This window comes from Xyrauchen texanus, chromosome 15 (assembly GCF_025860055.1).
Source record: "Xyrauchen texanus isolate HMW12.3.18 chromosome 15, RBS_HiC_50CHRs, whole genome shotgun sequence".
NCBI lineage: Eukaryota > Metazoa > Chordata > Actinopteri > Cypriniformes > Catostomidae > Xyrauchen > Xyrauchen texanus.
Window position 1 is genome coordinate 8,720,063 of NC_068290.1, and position 27,761 is coordinate 8,747,823.

The following is a 27,761-nucleotide window of genomic DNA, read 5'->3' on the forward strand; positions in this document are numbered from 1 at the left end:
TGATCACCGAGGAGACTGCTGTCAAGATGAACAGTGAAAAAGAAGTGTTTTGGGTGAGAGTGGTTTGCGCTCACCCAAAACCAAATGGAATGCTTCGTAAGACATTAAACCACTGGAGTCTTTTATGCTGACTTTGATATTGGGGTTCTGGTCACCATTCACTTGTATTTTATAGACCTACAGAATTGAGATATTTTTCTAAATCTTTTGGTGTTGAGCAGAAGAATTAAAGTCATACACATCTGGGATGGCATAAGGGTGAGTAAATGATGAGAGAATTAAAATCTTTGGTGAACTAATGCTTTAAAGTGCTCAAAACACCATGTACATGCCTTTAGTTAAATGAGAGAAGTGGATTCAGATAAGGTTTGAGAATTGTCTTGTGTAGTTTAAAAAAATGTTTTAGGTATAAGAGTAGATACCCCCAGTTGTTTCTTAAGTTTTCAGAAGTTCTCAGAGCTTTAAGAGTAAGAATTGCACCACAAACTTAGTGGACTCTCATAACAAAGTACATAAAAGGGGTGGCTGTGGCTCAGGTGGTAGAGCGGGTTGGCTGCCAATCACAGGGTTGGTGTGTCAATTCCCGGCCCACACAACTCCACATGCCAAAGTATCCTTGGGCAAGACACTGAATCCCAAGTTGCTCCCAATGGCAGGCTAGCGCCTTGCATGGCAGCTCTGCCGCTATTGGTGTCTGAATGTGAGTGTGAATGGGTGATTGGGACACCGTGTAAAGGGCTTTGGTAAACTCTAAGGTTTAAAAAAAAGCGCTATATAAGTGCTTCAATGGTCTGATTCATTGAATCAGTTTAGCCTAATTAAACATGGCCTTATTTATAGACGAGACCATTTTGGAAGAATGTCTGCTTAAAATTGTCATCTTTTCGTGCTGATAAAATATGTTGTTTCACATATGTAGGAGAAAAAGTGACAAATGCCCTTCATGCTCATTGGCTCTCGGACTCTCCTCCTCCTGCTGGATTAGTGATGGGCCTGAATCAGAACAAAAACATGTTATTGTTCACCACCTGCAGTGTACCTGCAAGACCACATCCACCCAACATCCAGCTCACCCCCATTGACTGCCAGCCCATCACAGAAACCAGGTTAATCAGCATATCATGACATCAAAAAAACTGACCGCAGTGTTTGGATATTTTGACCTATATATTGCCTATCTTTGTATTTGTGTGTGTGTGTGCGGTCTTAATTTGTTCATTACACTCTAAGCAACACACCCATATAACGTTCGGCTACCGGAGTCTGTTTTTATGCATAATTTTATTGCATAACCGACAAGTATGATACTTCACCCTGAAGAAACTTCGATGTAAACAAAGGAATAACCATCGATGTTACAACGTTATTGTTTCTTTGGACTAAAAATGCTCTATGGGATGTTATTCAGTGGACCCTCACCTTTCCATTCAATCTGGAACTTTTAGCAGTGGATGCGTGTGTGGCTCGTTATTACGACACTACTGGTATGTACTCCGTTTTTGATTACGTGTGTTTTGATCTGTACTGCTTACATAAATGCAAGAAATACATTCGTTATAAGCTTTTCATCGAAAAACAGAGCTCTATCATCGATGCTTGAGGCTTACACCTTTAAAATGATATATAGTTTGCCAAGATTAATGATGTTCTTTCACGTTAAATCTATTCATAAACATTAAACTTGTGGGGAAAAACTCTTCCGTCGCTGGCTCTGCAAGGTTAACAGGTTAAAGGAATAGGCCTAGTTCACCAAAAAAATGAAAATTCTGTCATAATTTACCCACCGTTATGTTTGTTTCAAACCCCTATGACTTTCCTTGTTCCATGGAAAATAAAATAAGATGTTAGGCTGGTAGTATGTTAGTTTACTTTCATTGCATCTTCTTCTCTGCTATGAAAGTGAATGGTGATGAGGCTGTCTATTTGTGTTCTATGGTGAAAAGGAAGTCAAATAAGTGTGTTTACATGGGCTGTTATTATCGAGCTACAGCAGGTTTTTGAGTCGTCGAGCTACAGTCTTAATCTCTCTGTCCAATTGTACATGACACCATGCATAATATAGTAACTGAAGAAAGGATGTAGACAGTTTCCAGTTGACATTTTGCATCATATTAGCACGTCAAGTAGTCAGCTAATTAACTTCTTAACAGCGAGATGCACATATCAAGCACGTGTGCATTTCTTACATTCTTTACTCATTCATTTTGGTGCAGATCAGATGTACGTTATCCGTTGTTCTTTTGGTGATGTCAGAAGGCAGAAGATAATGCATTTTGCTCCTGGATTGTTGAGCTATACGAGCTCTGCGTTGCTTCACTTGGCACCTTCAATTTATAAGGATATTATCCTTATAAACTCTGTGTAAAGTATAATAAAAAGGTTTAGACTTAGGAGAGATGTTGTGAATAAACAGACAAATCAGAAAATATATGATATCTCTATATTGTCCTAGCGATCGCTGGTATTTTTATAGGTTTGTTGTCTGTATACTTGAACAGCTCTACATCTGTTACTGGACCTGTCATTTACTTCAGGCTGCATATTCTATCAATAACATGCTTGCTGCCTTATTTTATGAATGGAATCCACATGAGAGAAGTAAAGTAAGATGTTATAACCACTCAAAGATAATTGAAAGTAAGATTGTAACGTATTCAATGGAAAGGAGGAGGCAAGAACCGGCTTGACAATATAAATAATAGTTTTAATAATAAACTGAAACTTTAACAGACAAACACACATGACGGACATGTCCATAAACATAAATCTCTCTCTCTCTCCCGCACAATCCTCTGCAGTCGACCTTTATCCCTCTCGGAGGCTTGATTAGTCTGTAGGATCACGACCCGGCCCCGCCCTCCGCCCTGCCACAAAGATATATGCAGTAGAGGTGTAATTTGTAATATTTACATTCTGCATTCATGGGACTATTGCTAGCATGCTTACTTTGGCCATAGTATTCGTCTGTTACCCTCTTTTATTGTATTTTATGATGCAATTTTTGAACGAGCTCGATATCGATAGTTAAATCCCAAGATTGTTCTTTTACTCTATGTGGCAACCCTTTACAAAGTGAGTAATAACTTGCATGTGTGACAGTTTTGTGCTATGTGAGTAAAAATTATGTGACAGCACTGACTGGTTAACTTTTTGATTTTTTTACTCACCAGTGTTTGACTAGTCTAGTGGTGAAGTAGTTCAGCAGCGAGATCCTTTTACTGCGTGTTGAGTAAAAGTTTAGTTTGACTTGTTCTGTTTGGTGTCCAAAGACTAGATCCATGCCATCCAATCGTCATTAAATAATGTCTCTTTTAATAATGTCTCTGTTCCTTACAGTCAGTTCTTGATTAAAAACAAAAAAGTAACATTTAATTCTAATCACACAAAACACACTAAAGAATTGCATCCCCTGTCATTGCGTTCACTGGCTGATGCCCATATTCTTAAAGAGACTGTACTGATTTTGCACATGTTCGACATGTAAATAATTGTATATAGTACAAATTATGCATGTGAACAATAAACATGTAAAAAAATATACAAAATATTCAGTTAGGGTTGCCACGGTGTACGATGTTAATGGTTTTACTCCATAAAAGGGACCACACCAGTGTGAAAGTTTATACCAGATAAAAGGGGTAAACATTACGAATGGAACATCCAATAGCAATACAATAACTTAACGAATAGAATATCCTTAAATAAAGAATAGTTTCCTAATGAAGCGTGTGTGACCCATGATAAATGAACCTAAATAATGCATTGAAAGCAAGATGTTCTTTACCAACGTATGCAGGCAGCAAAGTACGCGTACTGACAGAAGACATTTAATTGCAGGTAGCGAATATAATGTTCATGGTGGGTAACTGTAAGTCATCTCGGATTCGGAATGACACAAGAAGTGCTGTTAGACACGCACTTGAAGAACACATTTGATTAAAAAAAAATTACAAACGGATGACAGAAATGCCATCTATGGGCATATCTGACGTGCTGTTCGGATGCATGCAGTCTCATGGAACACGTGCATGTAAAGTGTTCTCACTCTTTGTTTCAGTCTTCTGAATTTTTTTTGCAAGAATAGTATCTATTAGAATGCCGCAAATGACCTCAGACCATCTCAGCTCAGGAAATGCTCTGAGTTCAGTTTGCTTTATTTCCACAGAGCAGTTCGTTGTGAGTGCAACTCTGCAGGGTCACTTTTATATAGAGCCTATACATCTGTGATTAAATCATGAAATAATACAAAAACACATTCACCTCGAACCATGATTTATATTTCAGTGATTATTATTATCATTATAATTATTATGTTTACATTTCTAATTGTTTTTTGGTCTTAATTTTATTAGTAATTTTCCGCCTGTTGTCATTGACAGATACTTGTGTGATGGTAAATGGAAAGGTGGTTATATATATATATATATATTATTGTTTTTTTTCCCCACTTCATTATTTTAATTGCCGTTTCGTTTGAAGTACAATTTGAATTTTGAAATGTCTTTTAAGTTTTTCGTTTTTTAATTAAATGAATTAAACTTTCAATGTAAAATCACTAAAGTAAGAATATTCACCCATCCCTCAGCCGGGGGTTGACGATGTAATTGGATATTGTGATATATATATTTTTGTATTAAAATATCGTGAACATAATTCTTGCATGTTGCCCAGCCCTATGAGGGAGCAAAACATGATTGGGAGAATTAGTTACCAAAGTTAGTTGCCAATGCGATGTTGCCCTTCACAACTGTTGAAAAGCCATCTTTCAAAAAGTTTAATTAAAAATTTTAATTGCACTTCATTTTTTTCAGTTTCATTTGTACTTTTAGTTAAAATAAATAATAAATTAAGTTAAAAGTTTGAAATCAAGCTGCCTTGCAGTATTGTGTTGTTGTCTATTGCTTAATGAAAATTACCCCAGTTCACCACTTAGCTGTAGTATTGGTGTTAGTTGGTTTGAACGTGAACACCGCACTGGTGTGAATATTATGATATTGTGGCTTGTCTATTTTCAATATATGCAATTTTAAGACATTTTGTGATGGAATACAATGTGTGTTGTGTTGCACTCAACTGCTGATTTGAATGCACGTTGCATGGCACCTCCTGTTTTTCGGAGCATGCGCATTTCGCCAAGTCCGATTGTGGTCCAATTAACGTGCATGCATGCTGGGCGAAGCCAAGCTACAATTGCATTATCTATGTCTGTTAGTACAATTTCATTCGGACTAAAGTTTAAAAATAAAACAAACAAAACTTTGTTTTTTGGACTTTGCTTTAGTCCGACTGAAGTCTAACTTTCAAAGTGCATGTAAATGCACTCAGTGATGACAGAATTTATATTTTTTGGTAAACTAACCCAAGCAACTTTTCCATGCACATTTTCTAATATTCTCTGTGTCCCATACTCAGTATCCGATTCTCACTCTGTACAGATGTTTACATTTCTCTCTTTAACTTGCATCATCCTTGCTTTCCAAGAAAGAAAGAAAACATTGTGAATAGGCCTGCTCCTGATTCTGTGTCAACATCCACCTCCACTGAAGCAAGTGGCTCTTTATTCAAGGGGTGCTTGATTAGTGCTGGTCACTTTAGATTAGCCAGTCTGGTGTTAACGTGAGCTCGCAGTCGCCTTGATCTGTGAAGGTGCAGTCTCACCGAGAGATCAGCACGTAAGCTCCTTAGGGTCCAGCGGCTCGTGTTTAAAACTCAAGGATAAAGAGTACGGCTGGGATAAACGATTATTTTTTAAACGATTAATCTAGCGATTATTTTTTCGATGCATCGATTAATCTAACGATTCATTTTTCCAGTCCGATTCGATTTCGATTCGATTAATTGACTTGTGACAACACCGGTAATACCTGTTTCATGGGGGTGGGGGTGTATAAAATGTAAAAAAAAAAAAACAAAACCATTTGCCGGAAGTTTGATTGACTGGCGATCTGATCAATCAATCATAATACGCCATTTTTGTCCGACAAAGTAGTCAGGAGAGAGAAGATTAACGTCGGTGGATTTGAATTTGAATAATGGATTGTAGGCTACTGTACTGACGTCTTTCCGAGGTTAAAACAACAGTCCTTCTGATGTAGGCTACATTCATGTTTAGTCTATTTGATGCTATAAATTAACCAAGGAAAAGATGATCGGTTCACGAGCAGCTTTAACACATAACACACGACACATTAAAGAGCCACAAAATAGTACGCCTATTTATGGTTTAATTTTCTTTGAATGACCAAATTTGAAAGTTGAGACTTTATTAAATGTTACCTCCTTGGTCCTGTCTGTCAGCGCGTTGTCAGTGTCCTCAATGTATTTTTCACGACATTCATAGCTATAAGCGCATTATTAATAGCTATAAGCGAAAACGTTATGTGTCGACAACGTATTATAGCCTACTCCAACATCGAGTGCAAAGTGGGGAGTTGAAAAAATCTTACGGCGCTCTGTCATCTGCGGCTGCTCCCGGGTGGCGCTAGAATGGAAGGCCATCTCCATTTTGCAAAGATGACATATCACGGATTTTTTTCCTTTAAAATTAAATAATTCCCATACTTTAGAGGAACGAGTGCATGCCGCCTTGCACTTCTGATAGTCTGAGGAGCCACTCGTGTTGGCGCCGGCGTCGCCATCTTTGTTTTGGGTCTGACAATTCGACGCGCATATTTTGCGTCGACGTATTTTTTGCGTCGACGTCATCCCAGCCCTAGTGCTGGTGCATTGCCGTGGTGCTAGAATGGAAAGCCATCTCCATTTTGCAAAGACGACATATCACATAATTTTTTCCTTTTAAATTAAAGAATTCCCACACTTTACATGAACGAGTGCGTGCCGCCTTGCACTTCTGGTAGTCTGAGGAGCCACTCGTTTTGCTTCTACTCTCCGGCGCCGCCATCTTTGTTTTGGTCTGACGAATCGACACGCATATTTTGCGTCGACGTATTTTTTGCGTCGACGTCATCGATTACGTCGACGCGTCGTCCCAGCCCTAAAAAAGAGGGGTGGAACTTCACAATTGTGCATGACAGCAGTCGGCATGCATCCATTTACAATGTGTGGACATTTTAACATTTCATGGAAAGGAGGAAGCTGTGGCCGGCTTGAAAAACTTGTAGACATTTGTTGCACTTTTCAGTCTCACACACAATAACATGCTGCTTCACACTATTTTATGCTTTTCAGCTTCACTACACATAAACTCTGTTGGCTTTTCAGCTCAACACTACATACAATCAGCTCTGTTCGTCTCTCTCTCTCTCGTCTTCTGCTGTCTCCTCTCCCTAAACACTCCCGCCACCCCTCACTTGAATGCAAGTCTGGTGTGGCATACAGGTGGACCTCATTCACCACTCATTTTCCCGGCCTTGCTCTGCCTAGATGCCGCTCGGCCCCACCCTGCTCGCCACAGACATAAAACCTGTTCTCTTACGAGAGGTTCTCTCGTATTGCGTAAGCTAGCTTACGCTACGGGAAAGATTCATCTTTTCTGAGATATTGAAGCCAAAAAATTATCCTTAATTTTGTATCCATTGTCAATGCAGTGCGGCAGCTGCAGACCTTGAGCGGGCTAGCTAGCGAGCTCATTGGTTGCTCTGCGGCAACTGCTGCAGCCTATAGTCGAGCTTGGGCGAACTCGCATCCAATGAGAGGCGTCCGCGCGCTCACTGCATCAAAGCACGCCAAAAAGGGCGTGACTAGAGTGCATATAAGCGTAGTTCGTAGGCTGGAACCCTGATTTTCATCTTTTCAGCGAAGCTCTTCGCATCACTGAACCGGAAGCCGTGTCGCCGTTCGAGGGGCATCAAGCAAGCGTGGACAGCGCTCGAAGAAGCCGGCCGTCTTCGCCACCTTCAGCCGTCCTGCGAGCTACGCCATCCGGCGACGTATCCTTTTTAAAAGCAAGCTAGTTCTTAAAGAACTTCACAAAAGAGTACGAGCGTCTTTTTTAAGATGCCTCGCTCCAGTTGCGCCTCATGCCGCGCTCCTCTCAGCACCGGAGACCGCCACATCATCTGCGCTCTCTGCCTGGGACTGGGGCATGCAGAGCTCGCCGAAGGCGGATGCGATCTCTGCGAGGAGCTGCCGATGTCGACCCTGCGGGCTCGACTCGAAGCGCTCAGGACCGAAGCCGCCGCACCGCCTTCCGTTCAGCCGCGCAGAAAAAAGCGGCGCTCTCAAAGGCTGCCGGAAACAGTGGTAGAAGCGATTGCCTCGCCGGAGCCCATCCCTCGAGCATCGCCTTCACCCTCCCCGCCCACCCGGGATGCGCAGTTGCCGCCGAGCGGCTGCTCTGCTGCCATCTCGGACGAAGAAGCGGAGGATAAGGGCTGTTCCATCATGGCTTCGGACAGCGAGGAGTGGTCAGGCTCACACGCCTCCTCCTCGGCCCAGGAATCCAGCAGGACCCGCGCCGGAGTCGAAGGGGAACTATCACGCCTCCTCACACAGGCCGTCGACCGCCTCGGGCTCGAGTGGTCACCGCCCCTTGAGCAGGCACCCAACAGACTTGACGGCTGCTTTCTACAGAGCCGCCGCCGCGCAGCACCCGCTACCCGGGCCGCTCCCTTCCTGCCGGAACTCCACGCCGAGCTTTCCAAATTATGGAACGCGCCTTTCTCGGCCAGGGTCCGGTCCCACGTCTCCACCTCTCTTGCTTCGGTGGACGGCGCCACTGAGAAGGGCTACGCTTCCATCCCTCCGGTCGAGGATGCGGTAGCAGCACACCTTTGCCCGCCCTCCGCGAGATGGCGGTCTAAACCAGTGCTCCCGTCTAAGGCCTGCAGAACAACTTCCGCCTGTGTTGGCCGCGTCTATTCCGCCGCCGGCCAAGCTGCATCTGCTCTGCACTCTATGGCCGTCCTACAGATCCTCCAAGCGGACCTTCTGCGGGAGTGGGATGAGGAAAGCAGGCATCCAGAGGCGGTTGCAGACATACGGAGTGCTACGGACCTCGCCCTCCGCGCTACCAAAGCTGCAGCCCAAGCTATAGGGAAGTGCATGGCGCGCTGACTGTGACCGAGAGACATCTGTGGCTAACGCTAGCCGACATGGGAGAAGCAGAGCGCTCTACGTTCCTCAACGCACCGCTCTCTCCATCCGGTCTCTTCGGCTCCGCGGTGAGTGGTATCATTGACCGGTTTTCAGAGGTCCAAAAAGCCACACAAGCCATGAATCTCTTTCTGCCTCGTCGCGCTAGCTCCTCTGCAGGCCGCCCACGTGAGCCTCCTGCACGAGCCTCTTCACAGCGCCCAGCTCAACAAAGCCAGACTTCTCAGCGTCGACAGGGCGGCCGCCCTCGATCGCGCTCAGACAGCCGCCGCAGACCGCCACCCCCCCGCGGGCCTCGGACTAGAATTGCGCTGAAACCTGAACAACCAAAGTCCTCCTAGCTTTGTTGACAAAACGACGGATCAGTCCCGCTGCTGCCGGACCACCGTCAAAGCTTCGCCCCCTGTCAGTCCGCTTCCTTCAGGCTACTACAGTGGTAGATTCAGCAGCCAACAAGCCGGTGATAACGCCCGCTTGCCTGCGCTCAAACGCCATTTTCACGGCGACCCAAATAAATCTGGTAAAGAGCAAGCATGCCATATGTGTAGAAAATGTGCCCACAACCCAGTGTTCACCTCTACACACAAGCATTACACATCCCGTGTCCATACCAGAGAGCAAACATGTCTTATGTGTAGAAAATGTGCCCACAATCCAGTGTTCACCCCTACACACAAGCATTACACATCCCGTGGCCCTATCACGGCACACTCACATAAAGCGGTTACTGAACCGCTCGAGTGTTAGGGTTAATAAACGCACCCACGAATCCGTGCTGGCGCCCATTCTCTGGCAGCTCTGTCACACGACCAGCCTTATGTGTAGAAAATGTGCCCACAATCCAGTGTTCACCTCTACACACAAGCATTACACGTTCCGTGTCCCCATCAGAGCACACTCAAACGCGGTTACTGAACCACTCGAGTGTTAGAGTCAATAAATGCGCTCACGAATACGTGCGCGCGCCCATTCTCTGCCCGCTCTGTCACACGGCCAGCAAACACTTCTCTGTATGTAAGCCCGTGCCCGTGACTATGCTTGCGTATCACTTAACAGACGTGACTCTTTCCCCATTCACCTCAATCGGAAGTCACTCACAGAACAGCCTGTCCATGCTGTCTGCGAGCAGTCCAGCATAAGCACAGTAAGCGGCTCACACATTCTGTTCAGCGGCTGTGTGCGGCAATCAGAGCGATTTGGCCACTCACCCTCTAACATTACGCTTCAAAGCGTGGGAAGATAGTCCAGGGATATCCGAATGGGTGTTAAGCACAATAAAACAGGGCTATTTGCTACAGTTCGATCGCCGTCCTCCTCGCTTCAGAGCGCGGCTCGAAACTACTGTGAACACGGAAGCAGCGTGCATGCTTCGTTCAGAAATAGCAAACCTTCTGTGCAAAAGGGCCATAGAGAGAGTGCCGCCTCCCCTGAGTGAGTCAGGGTTTTACAGACGTTATTTTCTTGTCCCCAAGAAAGACGGCGGCCTCAGACCAATATTAGATCTCAGGGTTTTGAACAAAGCGCTTGCAAAAGACCGTTCAAAATGCTTACAACCAGCAAACTCCTCGCGCGTATGTGCCAGGGGACTGGTTTATTTTTCTCGATCTGAAAGATGCATACTTTCAGATTCGGATAAATCCCGTCACAGGCCATTCTTGAGATTCGCCCGACGGCCAGGTTTATCAATACACCGTCCTTCCGTTCGACCTGTCCTTAGCACCCGTACTTTCATGAAGTGCATGGACGCTGGCGCTCGCACCCCTGCGGAGTCAGGGTTTACGAATTCTGAACTATTTGGACGATTGGCTGATTTTGGCACAATCACATACGGAGCTTCTGTCTCACAGGACAGTTCTCCTCAGTCATCTGAACAGTTTGGGCCTTGCAGTCAATTGGACCAAGAGCTCACTACAGCCCAGTCAGACAATTTCCTTCCTTGGAATAGAACTAGACTCAGTGGCAATGACGGCTCGCTTATCTACACAGCGCGCGACGCCGTGTGCAGCGACTAGCAGCGTCATTTCAGATGAACAGCCTCACACCTCTGAAGAAGTTTCAGAGAGTGCTAGGCTACATGGCCTCAGCCGCAGCAGTACTTCAACTGGGTTTACTGCGCATGCGCCCGCTTCAGCATTGGCTAAACACCCGCGCGTCTCGCCGGGCTTGGGCCACAGGCCGCCAGCCAATCAGAGTGACTCAGACCTGTATTTCAGCTCTGCAGCCCTGGACAGTGGCCGAGTGGTATCAGCGGGGAGTGATGATGGGAGCTGTATCTCGCCGAAAAGTCATCTCGACAGACGCGTCCAACACGGGTTTCGTTCGGAGGGCGCACCAAAGGTCTCGTCGCCTCGAAACAGACACTGTCCAGATGGATAGTGGACGCTATTGCGCGTACGCGTCAAAAGACCTACCATGCCCGCTAGGCATTAAGGCTCACTCCACTAGAGGCATGGCCTCCTCGTGGTCAAGGTCCAGCGGGATTTCCATTCACGACATATGTGTGGCAGCGGGCTGGGCTTCCCCCTCCACCTTTGTCAGATTTTACAATCTGGAAGTACCCGCTCTGCAGGCTAAACTGCTAGCGGTTTAATACTCTACAGCTCCCCTGGTGAGCTGCATTAATGGGACACAGTCCACACAGACCGGCACCGCCGCTCTGTCTATGTGCTTATGTACTACACACACACTGGCCCGCACTCTTGCCGGCCAAATATTAATTCCCCACTCACAAGGGCTCCCCCGGGTCCCCCTTAATTCCCTGGGGCTCATGCAGTGGATGCTTGGCGCGCACGGCGTTGACAAAGGGTTCCCGTAGCGTAAGCTAGCTTACGCAATACGAGAGAACCTCTCGTAAGAGAACGAATCGGTTACTAACGTAACCTCGGTTCTCTCTAGATGAGGGAACGAGTATTGCGTAACCGGCCGTGCTCGCGCCACGAGCGATTTTTCGCTTCATTCAATGAAAACCAGGGTTTCAGCCTACGAACTACGCTTATATGCACTCTAGTCACGCCCTTTTTGGCGGGCTTTGATGCAGTGAGCGCGCGGACGCCTCTCATTGGATGCGAATTCGCCCAAGCTCGTCTATAGGCTGCAGCAGTTGCCGCAGAGCAACCAATGAGCTCGCTAGCTAGCCCGTTCAAGGTCTGCAGCTGCCGCACTGCGTTGACAATGGATACAAAATTAAGGATAATTTTTTGGCTTCAATATCTCAGAAAAGATTAATCTTTCCTGTAGCGTAAGCTAGCTTACGCAATACTCATTCCCTCATCTAGAGAGAACAGAGGTTACGTTAGTAACCGATTCGGTTTGGTGATTGTAATGCTGTGCCATGTTTTTTTTTAATGCAGAACAAAGGTGTGGCAGTAGAAATTGTAACTTTTTTTTTTTTTTGTTTCAAATAGTGATTGTCCAGTAAAATGGTCAGGCCAATTAATTTGATGATTTTTTTGCTATTTTTAGAGGTTGTCGGCCAATAACTGTGTCCTCTTTGCCGATTAAAGACCAAACTTCGGTTTTCAGGGCACGTGACACAAATTTCGGCATCAACACAGAATGCATGGCCTATCCTCATGAAGCCTAGTTTTTCTAGATACAGAGACACCGTCCAAATCTTTGTGCATCAGTCTGGCATTGACTGTACTAAAAAAGTATCAAAAAGCAGCCATAATGGGCTTGCGGTCAAAAGAGTATACTTTAAAAAGGCTGTTCATGAGAGGGAACAGAATGCAGAAAAACAAAGTATAAGCCTACCCTATCCTTAGATATCCCTTGTGTCCATTTCAAATTTCAACTGAGAGCCTTCTGAAAATCTTTTGTGAATATTGAGTAAATATTGTGTAAAATTAAGTGTTTCAATTTTGTGTACATCTTGTTTGCTGTCATTAAATTGTATTATGCATTTATTGGCCATCAGCCACTCTGTTCTCTAGACGTTGGCAAATGAGAAAAATGCATATCGGTCGACCACTTGTTTTAAGCATTGGTTAGATACTTGGATATTTTACATAAAGACTGCACTGTGCTTGTTTTAGTTTTGCTTGTTGCTGTGGATGGTCATCATATATTCATAGCTATTGATGTATTTTGAGGTGGGGGATTTATTTTATTTTTAATGCCTTGTGTGAGCTCTCAATTTACCAGTGTCACTGTTTGAGGCGTTGACCCAGATGGCTTTTTATTAATAGTTTGGAGTCTTATTCCGCTATGGGGGTCTGACTGTTTAAATTTCGCTGTGGGAGTGTTTTGGGTTTGGCCGCCAGGAAAGGTTGGATGTGGGTATCGCATAACACGGCTAGGGGTGTTGAACATAGTGGAAAGGTTGAAAGTTTTTCAGCAGGCCATGCAAATTGGGGTGTTCAAAGATTCACAAAGGACAATCAGGTGAAGTGTTCTTTATGGTTATGACTAGTGGAGGATTCTGGGATGGGAGGTAGCAGCACAAACCCTCAGTTCAATCGGTCCTTTATCTAAAATAGTTAATTAAAATTTAAGCTGGTATAAAATGAGTATAAAGGCCAAAGTATACTTCCATTTTTCACATGCTGGTACGTTTTGTACACAGTGCATGTAATGCAAATGTAATTATCAGCACAGTATGCATGTACTGGCCGCGTGTCTATAAAAACCAGCCTGCATGCTGACAGTCCACGTGTAATGACGAAATGTCTTTACATGTTGTTGGCACATACACCTGCTGTTGACTGAAAATTGAGTATCACAAAGCGGTTGTAGTGCACAGGACTCTGAAAAATGAAGTACACTCTAGCCTTCGTTTTTCTAGACACGCGTGCGCACACATTGAATGTCACTGTATGGTGCGCGGTTAAGAGTATACTTTGAAGTACTGCATGTCCTAGACTTTACCCGCCAACCCAACCCACTGCAAACCACCCATTATACAGTCTACTTTGGCGGTCAATGCACAAGTGGGCTAAAGGAACTTATGGAAAGCTGACAACTGAAAGACATGACATTATAAGGATGTCCTTACTCCTAAAACTTCCATTTTGTTCAATTATATGAAGTCCTCAGAAGTAAGGGCTATGTTTGAAAGATACCTAAACATACTTAAAAGTTTATGGCACATTTGTCTGGGATCTGTTGCTCTCTGAGAAGTGTCCCTGTTATTTCTCTAATCAGGTTAACATAATCTTAAGTCTTCCAGCATGGCACAATAAGAAATGTTGCTCTCTCTCTCTTTATTTAGTTCTTGCAGGTTCTATGAGAATTAAGCAGGAGATATGATCTGTGCCATCTTTTCCTGCTGCCCTAATAACCCATACCTGCTAAATACACAAACGGCCACCCATACTTACAGGCCGACCTTTGTTGAATAGTGTAGGCCTGTTTTTAGCTACACTTGTCCTTCAAAGCTTCCGAAGCTACAGCCGGAAAGCCTGAAGTTGTGCATGACATCCATGTGACCTGCCATCTACGGGCACATTAGACAGTGGACATAAAGTGACACACACCCTTGACTTCTTCACCTCTATGTACTAAATGTCCCCAATGTTCATTTTTCATAAACAGCCTCTGTTCTAGACACATGGTCCACCACTGTTCTACACTACAATGGCACAAACTTGTTGCTTGACACTAAGGTCATGTTTTAGTTATTTTTCATACAATAACCTTTAATTGCTTGCACACAGACTATCTTGCATTTGATGCAAGTTGGCAGAGCCTGTTGAATCAACTTTTTATGGTGTAAGCATTTGAAATGCGGTATAGTTCACCTAAAAAGGACAAATCTGTCATCATTTACTCGCCCTTATGTTCTTCCCCATGAATTGCTTTCCTCCATGTAACACAAAAAGAGATGTTAGTTAGAACGTTAGGGACTGACAGCCTTGGTCACCATTCACTTAACTGTGTAGAAAAAAAAAACAATGAAAGTGAATGAGGCTAACATTCTGCCTAACATTGTTTAGAACAACATTAAGGTGAATAAATAATAACAGAATTTTCTTTTTGGGTAAACTGTAAACTATAAAAGAGATTGACATTTGTTGTATGTAAGGGAAAATATATGTAAATATACACTTTTATTTGTTTTTGTTTTTTAGCAAAGTGCTTTCTGAATCAGACAGAATTGATCAAACTGTGTTTAAACTGTCCTGCCCTTCTTTCCTCACATGCCTATCATGTTGTATCCAACTTTGGCTCAGTAGTACCAGCGTTCCCATTACCCTAACAGGGAATAAGATAGGGGGTCAATACGGACATGGGAAGGGTGAGGGTGGGAGCTATAGGGAGGGGGAACTTCAGCTGTTCACATGCACACACAACCATCCTCTTCCTGTGCCATAGAAACAGGGAGTAGGCTGGTCTGTTGCCATGGTGACACCCTGATTGGCAGCTGGCAGCTGTGTTTGGTCAGCTGTGGGTATGTGGAGTGGGGTGAGTCTGTGCATGGTTAATTGCAGTGGATGATTACTTCATCCACCACCTGATATATTTAACAACCGCGATCTGACACTTGTGTTTATGACAATAAATTCTACCCAGGCACCTGTGTGTCTATAGATGAGCGCATGCCCTCAGCTGTTTTATTTTATTAATATTCTTTCATGTTGGAAACAACATTTATTTGAGTTTTATGGCCAGATCAGTTTAGATTGAGAGAGGGGTGAAAAAAAATAGAGAGGTAACAGGCAGGGAAAGGGAGGGCGAGAGCAGCATTGTGGGAAGGGTTGCTGATACAGCACAAGCTACAAGGTTTATTTATAGAGACCTCGCCGCCCAGCCCTTGGATACCAGCAGCCAATCAGGAAGGAGAGAAGGAGGGGGCCTCTGCCAATCAGAGTGGAGGAAGGGGGGGTGTCACACTCAGGAAGTTCTCACTGTGTTCGGTTCAGCATTTAAAGGCACAGTGTGACATTTTTTTCTGGTGCTCAGCAGTCATCACTTTAACAGTCATCATGTCTCTCTAAAAATAAGGACATAAGAAAAAAGCTAATAAATAAAATCATGTTAATCCAGGGCATTATAAAAGAGGATTTGTGTTGCTTGTTACTGTTAATGTTGCAAGTGTACAAATAGGTGCAATTTCTTTTTCTGACGTTATTAACTAGTAGCTGTTTAGTAGGTCTTGCATTGAAGCATGTAGGCATTAATTGTGCATTGTCATTACCTGCAACAGGATCTGAGCAGAAAGAAGCCAGTTAGAGATGAGTCACATATGTATTGCTCTATCCAGGCAGTGAATTGGTGCTGGGACTCCTCCTATGGGCATGTAACAGCAATGCTTGCCGTCACTCTCTGGAATTGATGGTGGTCAGATGTGTCGTTTTGCACTTTGTTTAAACTACGGCCATTGATCGTTGGGCTATTTCAAGTTGTAATGTGTCATTGATAAATTTCACCCCCATTACTCCTCACCTGTCAGCCCCTGATAGCAGCAATAAAAGCCTTCACCATGGAATATCTCATCCATTCATATCCCCCTGTCCGACTTTCACATCCTTGCTTCTGCACTCAGCAATCTGACTTAATTACTGTACTCTCTGCACATTCTCACCCGTTCCCGAAATGTCTGATACTTCCTTTTTACGAATGTTCAGCGTTCTATTGGATTATTGTGGGGAGAGAAAAAAAATTGCATCCTGTAGTTAACATGTCAGTCCATCAAATTTGGGACAGCATTAATTCTTTATAAGCCTGTAGTTTAGTGCCCTGTAAGTGCCTTGGTCTTTTGTATACATAACTGGCTCTATGACTTAACTGGCATACATTCTGAAAGATCCAATATTTATCTATGCAGTTAAGGGATGGGAATCGTAAGAAATTTAACTATTCTGGTTCCAATTCCGATTTCTCTTAACGATTCCGATTCCTTAAGGGTTCCAGATGATATGAGGAAAAACAATTCTTATTGAACTTCTGCAGTCTGTTGCAAAATTATGAGATCATTTCAGATTTCTACAGAGCAGATATAACAAATCAGAACATCAGACATTTTTAACAGTTCCAGTGAGTTTAGACTATGTTATACAGTCTAATGTTGTACTTCAGGCTTGTGAAACTTCAGCGGTTCTTACTTCATTTCAAGTTGGACATCCTTATCTTGCGCATCAGTATAAGAATAAGACTTTACCAGACTATACCATAAGCACCGTATGCTTCGCGCTGTAGATTCAAAAGAGCCGGCTCATAATAGTAATTTGTTCGGGAATCAAAATAAACTGGCATCGCTGCTGCCGAAATGCGCTGCTGGAAGCACTGTCAGAGTATTTTAAGTACAGTGTTCTATCTGCTTCTGCGGGAAATTGCACGTAGGGGAACCATTACCGGAACTGAAAGTCATCCTATATTTTTAAAGAATGAAACCAGTTCCGAACAAAAAAACAGTTCTCAATTTAAGCATAGCATTTGTGCTATGCTCATAAGTCATTTCTAAATTGTGCTTCTTGTTGAGGGGAGGTGTGCATTTACTTTTCCAAGCTGTCACACTTACAATTCTCACCAGGCGTAGTAGGGCTGGATATCAATATAGATTTCTCGATTCGAATCAGATTCACAAGCTCTTGATTCAATTTCGATTCTGATACTTATAGGGATATTTCAGTTTTAATGTCCATTTTACTTAACATACAAAAAAAAAGATTCTCTGCTAATGCTGTAAATTATATTGGGAACCTTCTAACGGGGGACATTATGAAAATATTATTTAAAAAATGATCAAAAGGGCCCAGAATATGCAGTTAATTTGCAATATATTAAACCAATATAATAACCAACACAACCAAAACTGTAGAACACTTAAAGTAGAAGTAAAAGATTGACCTTGGGATTTTAAGAATTTAAATCGGGACCATTCAAATGAAAATAGTATTGGAAAGTTGATATTTTATCAGCCCTGTGGCATTCGATAAAACTAGCAAAACATTGCAGTTGAGATTCAAGCCAAGGATATCCTAGAGACTTGGGGTGGGTTCTTTTGATTTGGGCCATTAAGCCACCTAGCAGCCACCCAGAACACCCTAATAACTGCACATATATTCAGAACACCTAAGCATCCATCCTAGCATTGTGGCAGGGCGTTTTCAAGTCAGGTTTTCTTGTAAAAAATGTAAAAATCTATTTATGTTTGATGCTCTCCATCCAGAGTGACAGGAGATTTCTTGGTTTTTGGATTGTTAGCTGTGTTTTGTCGCTATACCAATAGCTTCCTGATGTCATATTTATGTTTATCTGTAATTTGGGCACCACATGAGGTATATGAGGTCAGCACTAGTCAAATGTACACCCTGTATTCAGAGGCAAAGCATGCAGCATAGTCTTGGCCAATGAGTGGCAGCACAGGACCATGGATAGCTCTGTTTCCTTGTTACTCGCATCAGCCTCTGAGATTTTGGTTTGCAATGTCATACAGCTGTGTTACTTTGTTCCACTTGGTTTGCGTTTACCTACTGTACACAGATTTTCTGGTGTTTACTTAATATCAGTCTATAGCTGTTTGGAAAGTACATGCAGCTCAGAAACTCAGAGAATTATTCTGATTTTGAAACTTTTCTCTGGGCTTTGAAGGTGTATAGCATAGTATTGCACCCTCCTTCTCTAACACACAAACTCATCTGGTGTTGTCATGCTGACCTTAGAAACTGTGCTGAAATTTCCAAAGCCAAAATGAAACTGGAGCATCTTGAGAAGATAGCCTCTCATTAAAAGTACTGATATTCCATGTGATTGTAGAAGACTTAAAAGATGTCTTCACAAGATGCTGCAAAAATACCTTTAGTTTGTCTTCTATTATGGTGTGGGAGTGTGTCAATATTTCTACTACCCCTGCAGTGCAGCGTTTCTCCCCACTCCCATGTCAGTATTTTCTTGGTGTGTGTGATGCACCTTAGGAATATGTCTTCTGAAACCTTTCTTGTATTTTTTTTTCCTATATGAAGGTGGAAGCAGCTCAGGATGCAAGCCCCCTTCCTCTACCCTCTGCCAGCCTGCCGCCTTGGGCTTCTCCCCCGCTGAGCCAACCATGTCGAGCCAGCACAGCCACCCCTCCTTCAGTAACATCCACTCCATGGCCGACCAGCAGCAGGTACCAGAAACACGGTCCCCTTCAACTAAATAATATCAAATAAACATTTGTGCATACAAAATTATTTGGAAACTTCTGAGTCACACCAAAACATTTATAAATGTCATTGCATAAGAGAACAAAATATCAAAGCAAGTGGCATTTATTTTAAAGGTGCATTCATTAATTTTGTGTTTATGTTGTGCTGGTCAATATGGCAGTTGTCTTGAACTTACACTGACACCTAGGGGCAAGGATGCAGCATTCTTCAAATGCAGTAGTTTTCAGTTACCAGTGCCATTGTGCAAATTCACTATTTGCAGTCAGCCATGATTAATTTAATCTATGTGTGAAAGTGTCCAAATACAGTTTGATATTTGGCTAGTCGTGCAATACTAAAGCCCAGATTATACTGTGCAGTTGAACAGTCAGCCTGTCAAAGTGTACTCCATTTGACTTTGTGCGCTTACACACTACAAATACTATGAGATACTGGACTAATTCTCTTCAGGAGTTTAGACCCATAAAGATGTCTTTATAGTCCTTCAGACTCGAGCTATACAAATGCAGTTTTGTCCTAATTTCTGCACACACGCGCTCTTGACGTGCACATCTACACTTGTCATTTCCACATTTGTCTCATGTTGTTCACCGGTGTTTACATCTTCTTCTGGCACTTCTTCAGCAACAGCCCAATTATTAGTGCAAATAATTCCAAGTGGGTAGAACAGTTGAGAAGGATATAGCTGCAGGCGATGCTTTAAAAAGGGTTGGGAGCTCCAAACCGCCAGCAAAGATATAACATAACCCTTTCCTTAACCATGAGTTTAAGTGATGCCCCCTTTTAAAGTTGGTCCAACCCCCTTCTGGAGTTACCCCACACTTTGTTGGAGATTCCACCCCCCCCATTTGGAGGTCTTTGGCCTGCACATATACCTTATTGAAAAAATCTGGCCGCACACGTTCAGTGCTTGAGCATTATGCTGATGATGAAATTTGTGCCATCGTTCGCATCTAACCAAAGTAAACTTTGGGCTTTACATGGCAGCCCCCATTAGGGTACCCTCTGCATGTAGAGTAAAACAGCTTTTAAAAAGTTAAAAGTTGGAGTCTTTATCTTATGTGATAAATGGTCATGATTTTATACATACTGTATATTTAAAAAATTATTATTCATTTCTTTAATAGTAAAACTTTTTAATGAGGAAAGAAACTACGGAGTGTACCTTTTAAGTGTCCAAATACTTTTTCGTGCCACTGTAGCTTGTCATTTACAAAGTTAGTGTGCGATTAGACAAAAACTGTAATAATAACTAAATATGTGGTTTTTGTGTCCAGAAAGTGTCTATTGGAACATAATTATTTATTAGTTTATCTTTCAATTTATGTTGAGATATACTTATGTTTAAGATACACTTGAAACCTCAAGGAAGCAACACAGTTTATTTCATGATTGAATTTTCGTTTTTGCCTTGCCTCTTGTGCCCTCTCTCTCTTCTTATTGGTGTTCTCGGTTTGTGCAGGTGCTGTCAGATATGACCATCCTGCAGAGGAGGATTCCCCCGAGTTTTCGAGATCCCGCCAGTGCGCCACTACGAAAACTCTCCGTCGATCTCATCAAGACATACAAGCACATCAATGAGGTAAGCAAGCCTGGCATTTAAGTTGTTGATAAGACTGATCTTATATCTTCCCCTATGATTGTTTAGTGCAGTAGCTCTCTTTTTAGAATAGATTGCTAGTATTCTGAACCCCTATGACCTAAATAATTTACTTCAAGTACCCCTAATATTTAAGTAATGTTAACCTTTCAAAATATAATGAATTGTATAACATGTATTTGCATATTCGATTGTGAAATATTTGTTGATTTTTCTTAAAAAATATTTTTTTTAATTAAGTTATATTATATAGAAATTCTATTTAAGCTAGCACTGGCATTTCTAACGCATTCTCACAAACCCCATGCAGTTTCCTCATGAACCCATAGGGGTTTGCTCAAATCAGGGATTTTGGGAAACCCTCATATAGAGAGAAGTACAGAAGTGCAAATAGGAAACCTGTGTCCTTCACTTTCCAGGTGTACTACACGAAAAAGAAACGGCGTGCCCAGCAGGTTCCCCCTGAGGACTCTAGCACCAAAAAAGAGCGCAAGGTGTACAATGACGGCTATGACGACGACAACTATGACTACATTGTGAAGAATGGGGAAAAGTGGCTGGACCGCTACGAGATCGACTCACTTATTGGCAAGGGCTCCTTTGGACAGGTTAGCCACTGTCTTATGCTCAAACTAAAATTAGCCAACAGAATAGTCTTTTCATAGAATATCGATTTTGTGTGAATATGGAGAATTGAAGGCCTGTTTGCATAAAGATAATTGAAAAGACATACTACTTCTACTACTTTTGTTCCTGTTGCAAAACTACAAGTATTTTTTGCTACCCTTTGTGTAGGTGGTGAAAGCCTACGACCACCACGAACAGGAGTGGGTGGCCATCAAGATCATCAAGAACAAGAAAGCCTTCCTGAACCAGGCCCAGATTGAGCTGCGGCTTCTAGAGCTCATGAACAAACACGACACTGAAATGAAGTACTACATAGGTAAAAACTAGACACAGAATACAAGTACAAATAAAACACTGTTATGGTAGTTCTACTCTTCGTTAGACTCGTTAGAAGGTGTGGTTACACTTTGCGCTCTGTTCACTTTCATTCATACACATGCAAACTCAAGCACATACGAGGAAGTTTGGTATTTTGCTCTGTGAATTTGACTTTTTCGAATTCACATAAGAAAGGACATTTGACCAATAGAGGAACATTCCCTGATTGACCTCTTAGCTCAATACAGAGAAAACAGATTTCAAAGCTGAATGGTTTGCTGTTTTGTGGGAAAGTTTGAGTAGCTAAAAACAGAACCCCTAGAACATCATATCATGTTGCCCATATTCAAAAGTAATTTTGCATAGTGTGACTGCCCTTTTAGTATATGGTCATGCATATCATTTTCACAAAAATTTACATTTTGATATGCTTTATTCACCTTCATGTTCCAAACCTATATGACTTTCTTCCATGGAAGACGAGATATGTTGGGCAGGATGACAGCCTCAAAAAGTGAATTGTGACTGAGATACCTCAAATCTCCCTTTTTGATCCATGGAAGAAAGAAAGTCATATGGGTTTAGAACAACGTGTAGGTGAGTAAAGCTGCGTTCACACTGCCAGCGACACGCAGCGACAAAACAACCTCATGCCATTCATTTTCAATGAGAGCTGCCGACTTCCGGCAACATGAGCGATGACGACCGTTGGCGACCGGATGTGGGCGTGTCCAGCAACGTGACAAAGTTGAGAAATTTTTAACTTTATGCAAATGAAGAGCGACTTTCAGGAGCGACAGCCAATATGAGAGAAGATGGTAGAGCTCACGTGATCCTAATATTTTAATAATAATATTAATTTTAAAGAAACAGTGCTGTTTAGACTCTCCATACACACCACTAGCGACCTAACCGCCAGCCACTGGCGATATGCAGCGACAAAGTAGCTGGCAGTGTGAACATAGCTTAAATGGTGACAAAAGCTGACTTTGAGAAAGTCCTTACACTAACACTCTTCTTTCCTCTCATTTTTGTTTCTTAAGTTCACTTAAAGAGGCACTTCATGTTCCGTAACCACCTGTGCCTGGTGTTCGAGCTTCTCTCCTACAACCTGTATGACCTCCTGCGCAACACCAACTTCCGCGGCGTCTCACTCAACCTGACGCGCAAGTTCGCTCAGCAGCTGTGCACAGCACTGCTCTTCCTGGCCACGCCCGAACTCAGCATCATCCACTGCGACCTCAAGCCTGAGAACATCCTCCTGTGCAACCCCAAGCGCAGTGCCATCAAGATTGTGGACTTTGGCAGTTCCTGTCAGCTAGGACAGAGGGTGAGACTTTATCTCAGACCTACTCGATTCATTATTTCCTATTGGCAAGCTGAGATGAGGTAACACCCAGTATTTAACTAGCGCAGAAAACTCACACTCTTCTTGGCACAACGAACAGATAAAAATGAATAGTGGAGACCACGTGTCCGAAAATGAACAAAATTTAAATTGAAAGTGTTGGGGAAGTGTAAATACCTCTTTTTTTATTTTTAACCTCCAAAATATTTCTTAATATAACATTTTTGGCCTATAGGGATGTACATTCTGTAGGTTTTTCCCCACAGCTCAGATGGGTTTTACTGATTGAGAATAGATTCCCACTGGCAGTGCTGCACCCATCTTAACTTGCAGCTTCTGCTGCCCCCTAGTTGAGATAAAGTGAAAATATATTCAACAATCTCTATGAAAGCTCAGCTTGGTAGACACTTGTGCATCCTGTGTTTGTGCATGCCTTTCAACTGCCTCCATTGCCTACACAGATTTACCAGTACATCCAGAGTCGGTTTTACCGCTCACCTGAGGTGTTGCTGGGCATGCCATATGACCTGGCTATTGACATGTGGTCTCTGGGCTGTATCCTGGTCGAGATGCACACGGGCGAGCCACTCTTCAGTGGCTCCAATGAGGTATGCTGATTTATCACACAGTGGCTGTACAAAGTATTCTTCTGTTCAAAAACAGCTAGATGTAACGCACCAACTTCTTTTGATTGGTCCATTGTTTTAAAAGACATTGATGCGTCACTCTCTGAAACAAACGTTGACATATTTTTAGCATGATACAGCATCTTGAAGGGATGGTTCACCCAGAAATAAAAATGTTGTCTGCACTCTCTCAAACTCATATTTATTTCCAGACCTGATGACTTACTTTCTTTCATGGAATGCAAAAAGAGATGTTAGGCAGAATGACAGCCTCAGTCACCATTCACTTTCATTGTATGGAATAATAGATCCATTAAAAGTGGATGGTGAATACAGGTTTGGAACAACATGAGGATAAATAAATGATAACGGAATTTTTAGGTTTTGGTGAACTATCAATTTACTCAAAATGCAATCAGACACAATGCAATTGCCAAACATTTGTTTGACGCATGTGTGCATATACCAACAATTGAACAACAAAAAGCAGTGCAAATTGGATGCAAGAATGCATCCTTCATGTTGTCCTTAATCAACTCACTTTTAAATAAATAAATAAATAAATAAAGCAATTAAAAATAAGTCTAGATCTCCAGTTAAATATATTTAGCAAACATGCAAACTATATTGTATGTAAACCTATGCTTTCTGATGTTGCAACATCAACCAGTTTTTTATTTTATTTTGTCCTAACGCTGTGTTGTATCTTTTTCCCTCAGGTGGACCAGATGAATAAAATAGTTGAGGTGCTGGGGGTCCCACCCAACCATATGCTTGATCAGGCCCCTAAAGCACGCAAGTACTTCGACAAGCTGTCCGACGGCCTGTGGACCGTCAAGAAGAACAAGGACATTAAGAAGGTACTTTATCCTTCGGCCTCTGTGAGTAAAACTCTGCTTCTACTTAACCTTCGCCCTCCTCCCAAAGCCTCCCTTCCTCACCGTCACCTGCTCTGCACCGATGCTCACCTTATACTCAGGGAGAGGGGAAGAGAGACAGTAGGGCTAAAACGGAGGGAGAGGGTGGAGAAAATGGTTGGGGATGAGTCTTTATCACAAGATGAGAATTTTGAGCAAAGCTAATGTAGCCGAACTGGTCTATGATAGAAAAGCTCCTCCTCTCTCCACTGATTCACCTTGATTTACAAAGACACATGGTCAATCCAACCCCTGTACCTTTAGCATTTGTTCTCCTCATCTACATCATTTTCAACATGATCATTCTCACAACATCCAAATTTTTTTGTCCGAGAGCCTTGCACTGAGACATCAGATTAGGAGCTGTTGGGCTGGGTATCGCGCAACATACTGTATCACAACAGTGTTAGACACTTAAGTCACACTTAAAAAGGTCTGAAGGTCTTTACATTGGACACAAAATATCAAAACCTAGTGGCTTCTGCAAACAAATGATGCTAGACTTTTTCTCTAAACTACATTACATTTTCATAGCCATTTTTGCAAGAACTTTAACCAATTGGTCCAAATGTCAGTTCCCATCAAGTTCCCACAGGTGTAGTTTATCACATTAACTATGCTGTTTAAATAAATAGCATTTGGTTTGATATTTTGTTATACAATGCAAAGAGATTCATACATTTTTAAGTCTATCCCTCACACTCAATTTCCTTTTGTCTAGTACAGTGCTACATAGCATGTCTAACCACTCTGAGAAATGTGGTTTCAGAGTTTACAGAGAAGAACTGCTTCTTAATTTATTGATCAGTAGGATAAATATTTTTATTTTATATTATTATAATATTATATTTTGATATCTGGTTAGTGCTACGCATTTTCACAAAGGTTATATGAGTGCAGCCAGTAGATAGAAGTGAAAGTGTTGTCTAGTTAAAAATTTAGAATTGTTTTTGTTTCTGTATTTAGGCTCAGATTAAGATGCAAAGGTGATAGCAGGTGGAGGGTAAAAGTCTAGACGAGGTCCTAATACACTTTGTTTTACAGGATTAATGTCTGGCACTTCCTGCCAATTCATCCAGAGACTCGCCTTAAATGCTCCGGCACGCATTTTGTACTTCTGTGTGAGCAAGGGAGAGAAAAGGTTTTAAACATTTAAAGCTTTATGTTATTTACAAATTGTAGGTATTAGCATTTGATTGTAGTACAGGTTAGGGTCAGCATCACAGGGTCTCTACTATATATGTGACGCTGAGGTCTCCTAAAAAAACATCATTATTCCCAAAAATCCACAGCCACATTTCACTTTCAGTCCCCATCCACCTGCATTCTTCAATGATTTCTTAGGCTGATTAGTTTCTTATTGAAGTCAACATGAAACCAAAATTTACCCTATTTACTTTAATATGTTCTTGGTTTTATTGAGCATGACTCATCAGTGCACATTAAGTTGTCTATGAAATCTAAAAACAAATAAAAACATTGATCTTCCTCTGAAACGACTTCACTCTCCAGCTGATATCACATAGGACACGTAGGCCTTAAGCACAAAGTATATTTTGGTTGTCCGCTTTGTGATTGTGCCACGCACAGTATGTGCAACCAAAACGCAGAAAAAAGAAGTATACCCGTGCCTTGAATCTTAACCAATAGCCAAATAGCTATTGGTTACTATTGTAATTGTTGCAGCCTTTCAAAAATCTTGCCAATAGTTTACCCTGTAATTAAATGCTGGTAAACATAATAGGTTGCAACAATAATGAAGAATAACAATGCATTTGAAAAGGATGAATTATCTTTGGGATACACTGAGATGCTCTCAAGGGTGAAGTCGACCTTCACCCTCCTTGTATCAGTGGCCTCCTCAAAAGTGTCTGCCTCCAATTCATTCACAATGGATAAAATAAAGTTCCGCCCTGCTTTTTTCATTAAGTATCCTTGGGTAATGTATCTCATTACGGAACTAAAATGGATTGCAAATGCTGTTTCATGTTGACTTTAAAGTGTTTGATTAATAAAATAATATATATATATAAATAATTTGTAAATATTTAAAGATAACTATGTAAAACTATTTCATCATTATATATTGAATAATTTTTATATGAGGGGCTTTCTCAGCAAATATTTGTATATGCGATTAATCACGATTAATTAATCAGGACACCTTGCAATTAATTTGATTAAAAAATGTAATCGATTGACAGCCCTAATATATATATATATATATATATATATATATATATATATATATATATATATATATATATATATATATATATTAGTAGATGTATGTATTTATTAATCATAAATGGGTTGTTTACAGCTTGGTCAATATAAAATGTTCTTAGACTGGTAGTTTATTACCCTTTGTCCCCAAGAGTTTGATGATATTTGTACTTTTTACTGCATTGCAACAAATTTGATATGTTTGCGTCTCATCGCTTCCCTTTCTCTATGCCTGTTTATTCATCACTCCAGGAATACAAACCACCTGCCACCAGAAGACTGCACGAGATCCTGGGGGTGGAGACTGGAGGTCCAGGGGGGAGGCGGGCTGGAGAACAGGGCCATGCGCCTTGCGACTATCTGAAGTTCAAGGACTTGATTCTGCGCATGCTGGACTATGACCCTAAGACGCGCATCACGCCCTTTTACGCTCTGCAGCACAACTTCTTCAAGAAGACAACAGACGAAGGCACCAACACCAGCAGCTCCACCTCCACCAGCCCTGCCATGGACCACAGCCACTCCACCTCCACCACTAGCTCAGTCTCCAGCTCTGGTAAGCATAGGTGCAAACACCATGAACACCTGGTGCTTTAGATCAAGTACCGCAAAGGTTGTGGGTTCGATTCCCTTGGAACTTTTATTTATATATATACTGATAAAATGTATTCCTTTTGGATAAGAGAATCTACCAAATATATAAACGTATTTTAAATGTTCTTTTGCAAAGTAAAATACCAAGAGGCACTCATGAGTACTTTGTCGTTGTTACCAACCAGGTGGATCAAGCGGTTCTTCCAATGACAACCGAAATTACCGGTACAGCAACCGGTACTACAACAGTGCAGTCACTCACACAGACTACGAGATGCAGAGCCCACAAGTAAGTTTTCCAAAAACCGCAGCTACGTTAAATTTAATCAATTAATTAATATCAGTTATCTATTCGAGTAAGCA

At 42.1% G+C, this 27,761-nt stretch overlaps 1 protein-coding gene across 3 annotated transcripts in view; it reads left to right on the forward strand.

The window, feature by feature from the left end:
* Nucleotides 1–27,761, forward strand: part of dyrk1b (dual-specificity tyrosine-(Y)-phosphorylation regulated kinase 1B) — a 68,746-nt gene that overhangs the window by 36,991 nt on the left and 3,994 nt on the right. For 2 of the 3 annotated variants that reach the window (XM_052144061.1, XM_052144059.1), the window contains exons 2-10: nt 18,957–19,102; nt 20,605–20,724; nt 21,162–21,350; nt 21,538–21,685; nt 22,731–23,017; nt 23,497–23,643; nt 24,381–24,542; nt 27,057–27,360; nt 27,584–27,687. In XM_052144061.1, coding sequence (XP_052000021.1) covers nt 19,040–19,102; nt 20,605–20,724; nt 21,162–21,350; nt 21,538–21,685; nt 22,731–23,017; nt 23,497–23,643; nt 24,381–24,542; nt 27,057–27,360; nt 27,584–27,687 — 1,524 coding nt within the window. In that variant the 5' untranslated portion in view covers nt 18,957–19,039. The remainder of the gene's footprint in view (nt 1–18,956; nt 19,103–20,604; nt 20,725–21,161; nt 21,351–21,537; nt 21,686–22,730; nt 23,018–23,496; nt 23,644–24,380; nt 24,543–27,056; nt 27,361–27,583; nt 27,688–27,761) is intronic. The other variant, XM_052144060.1, reaches the window with a different exon arrangement.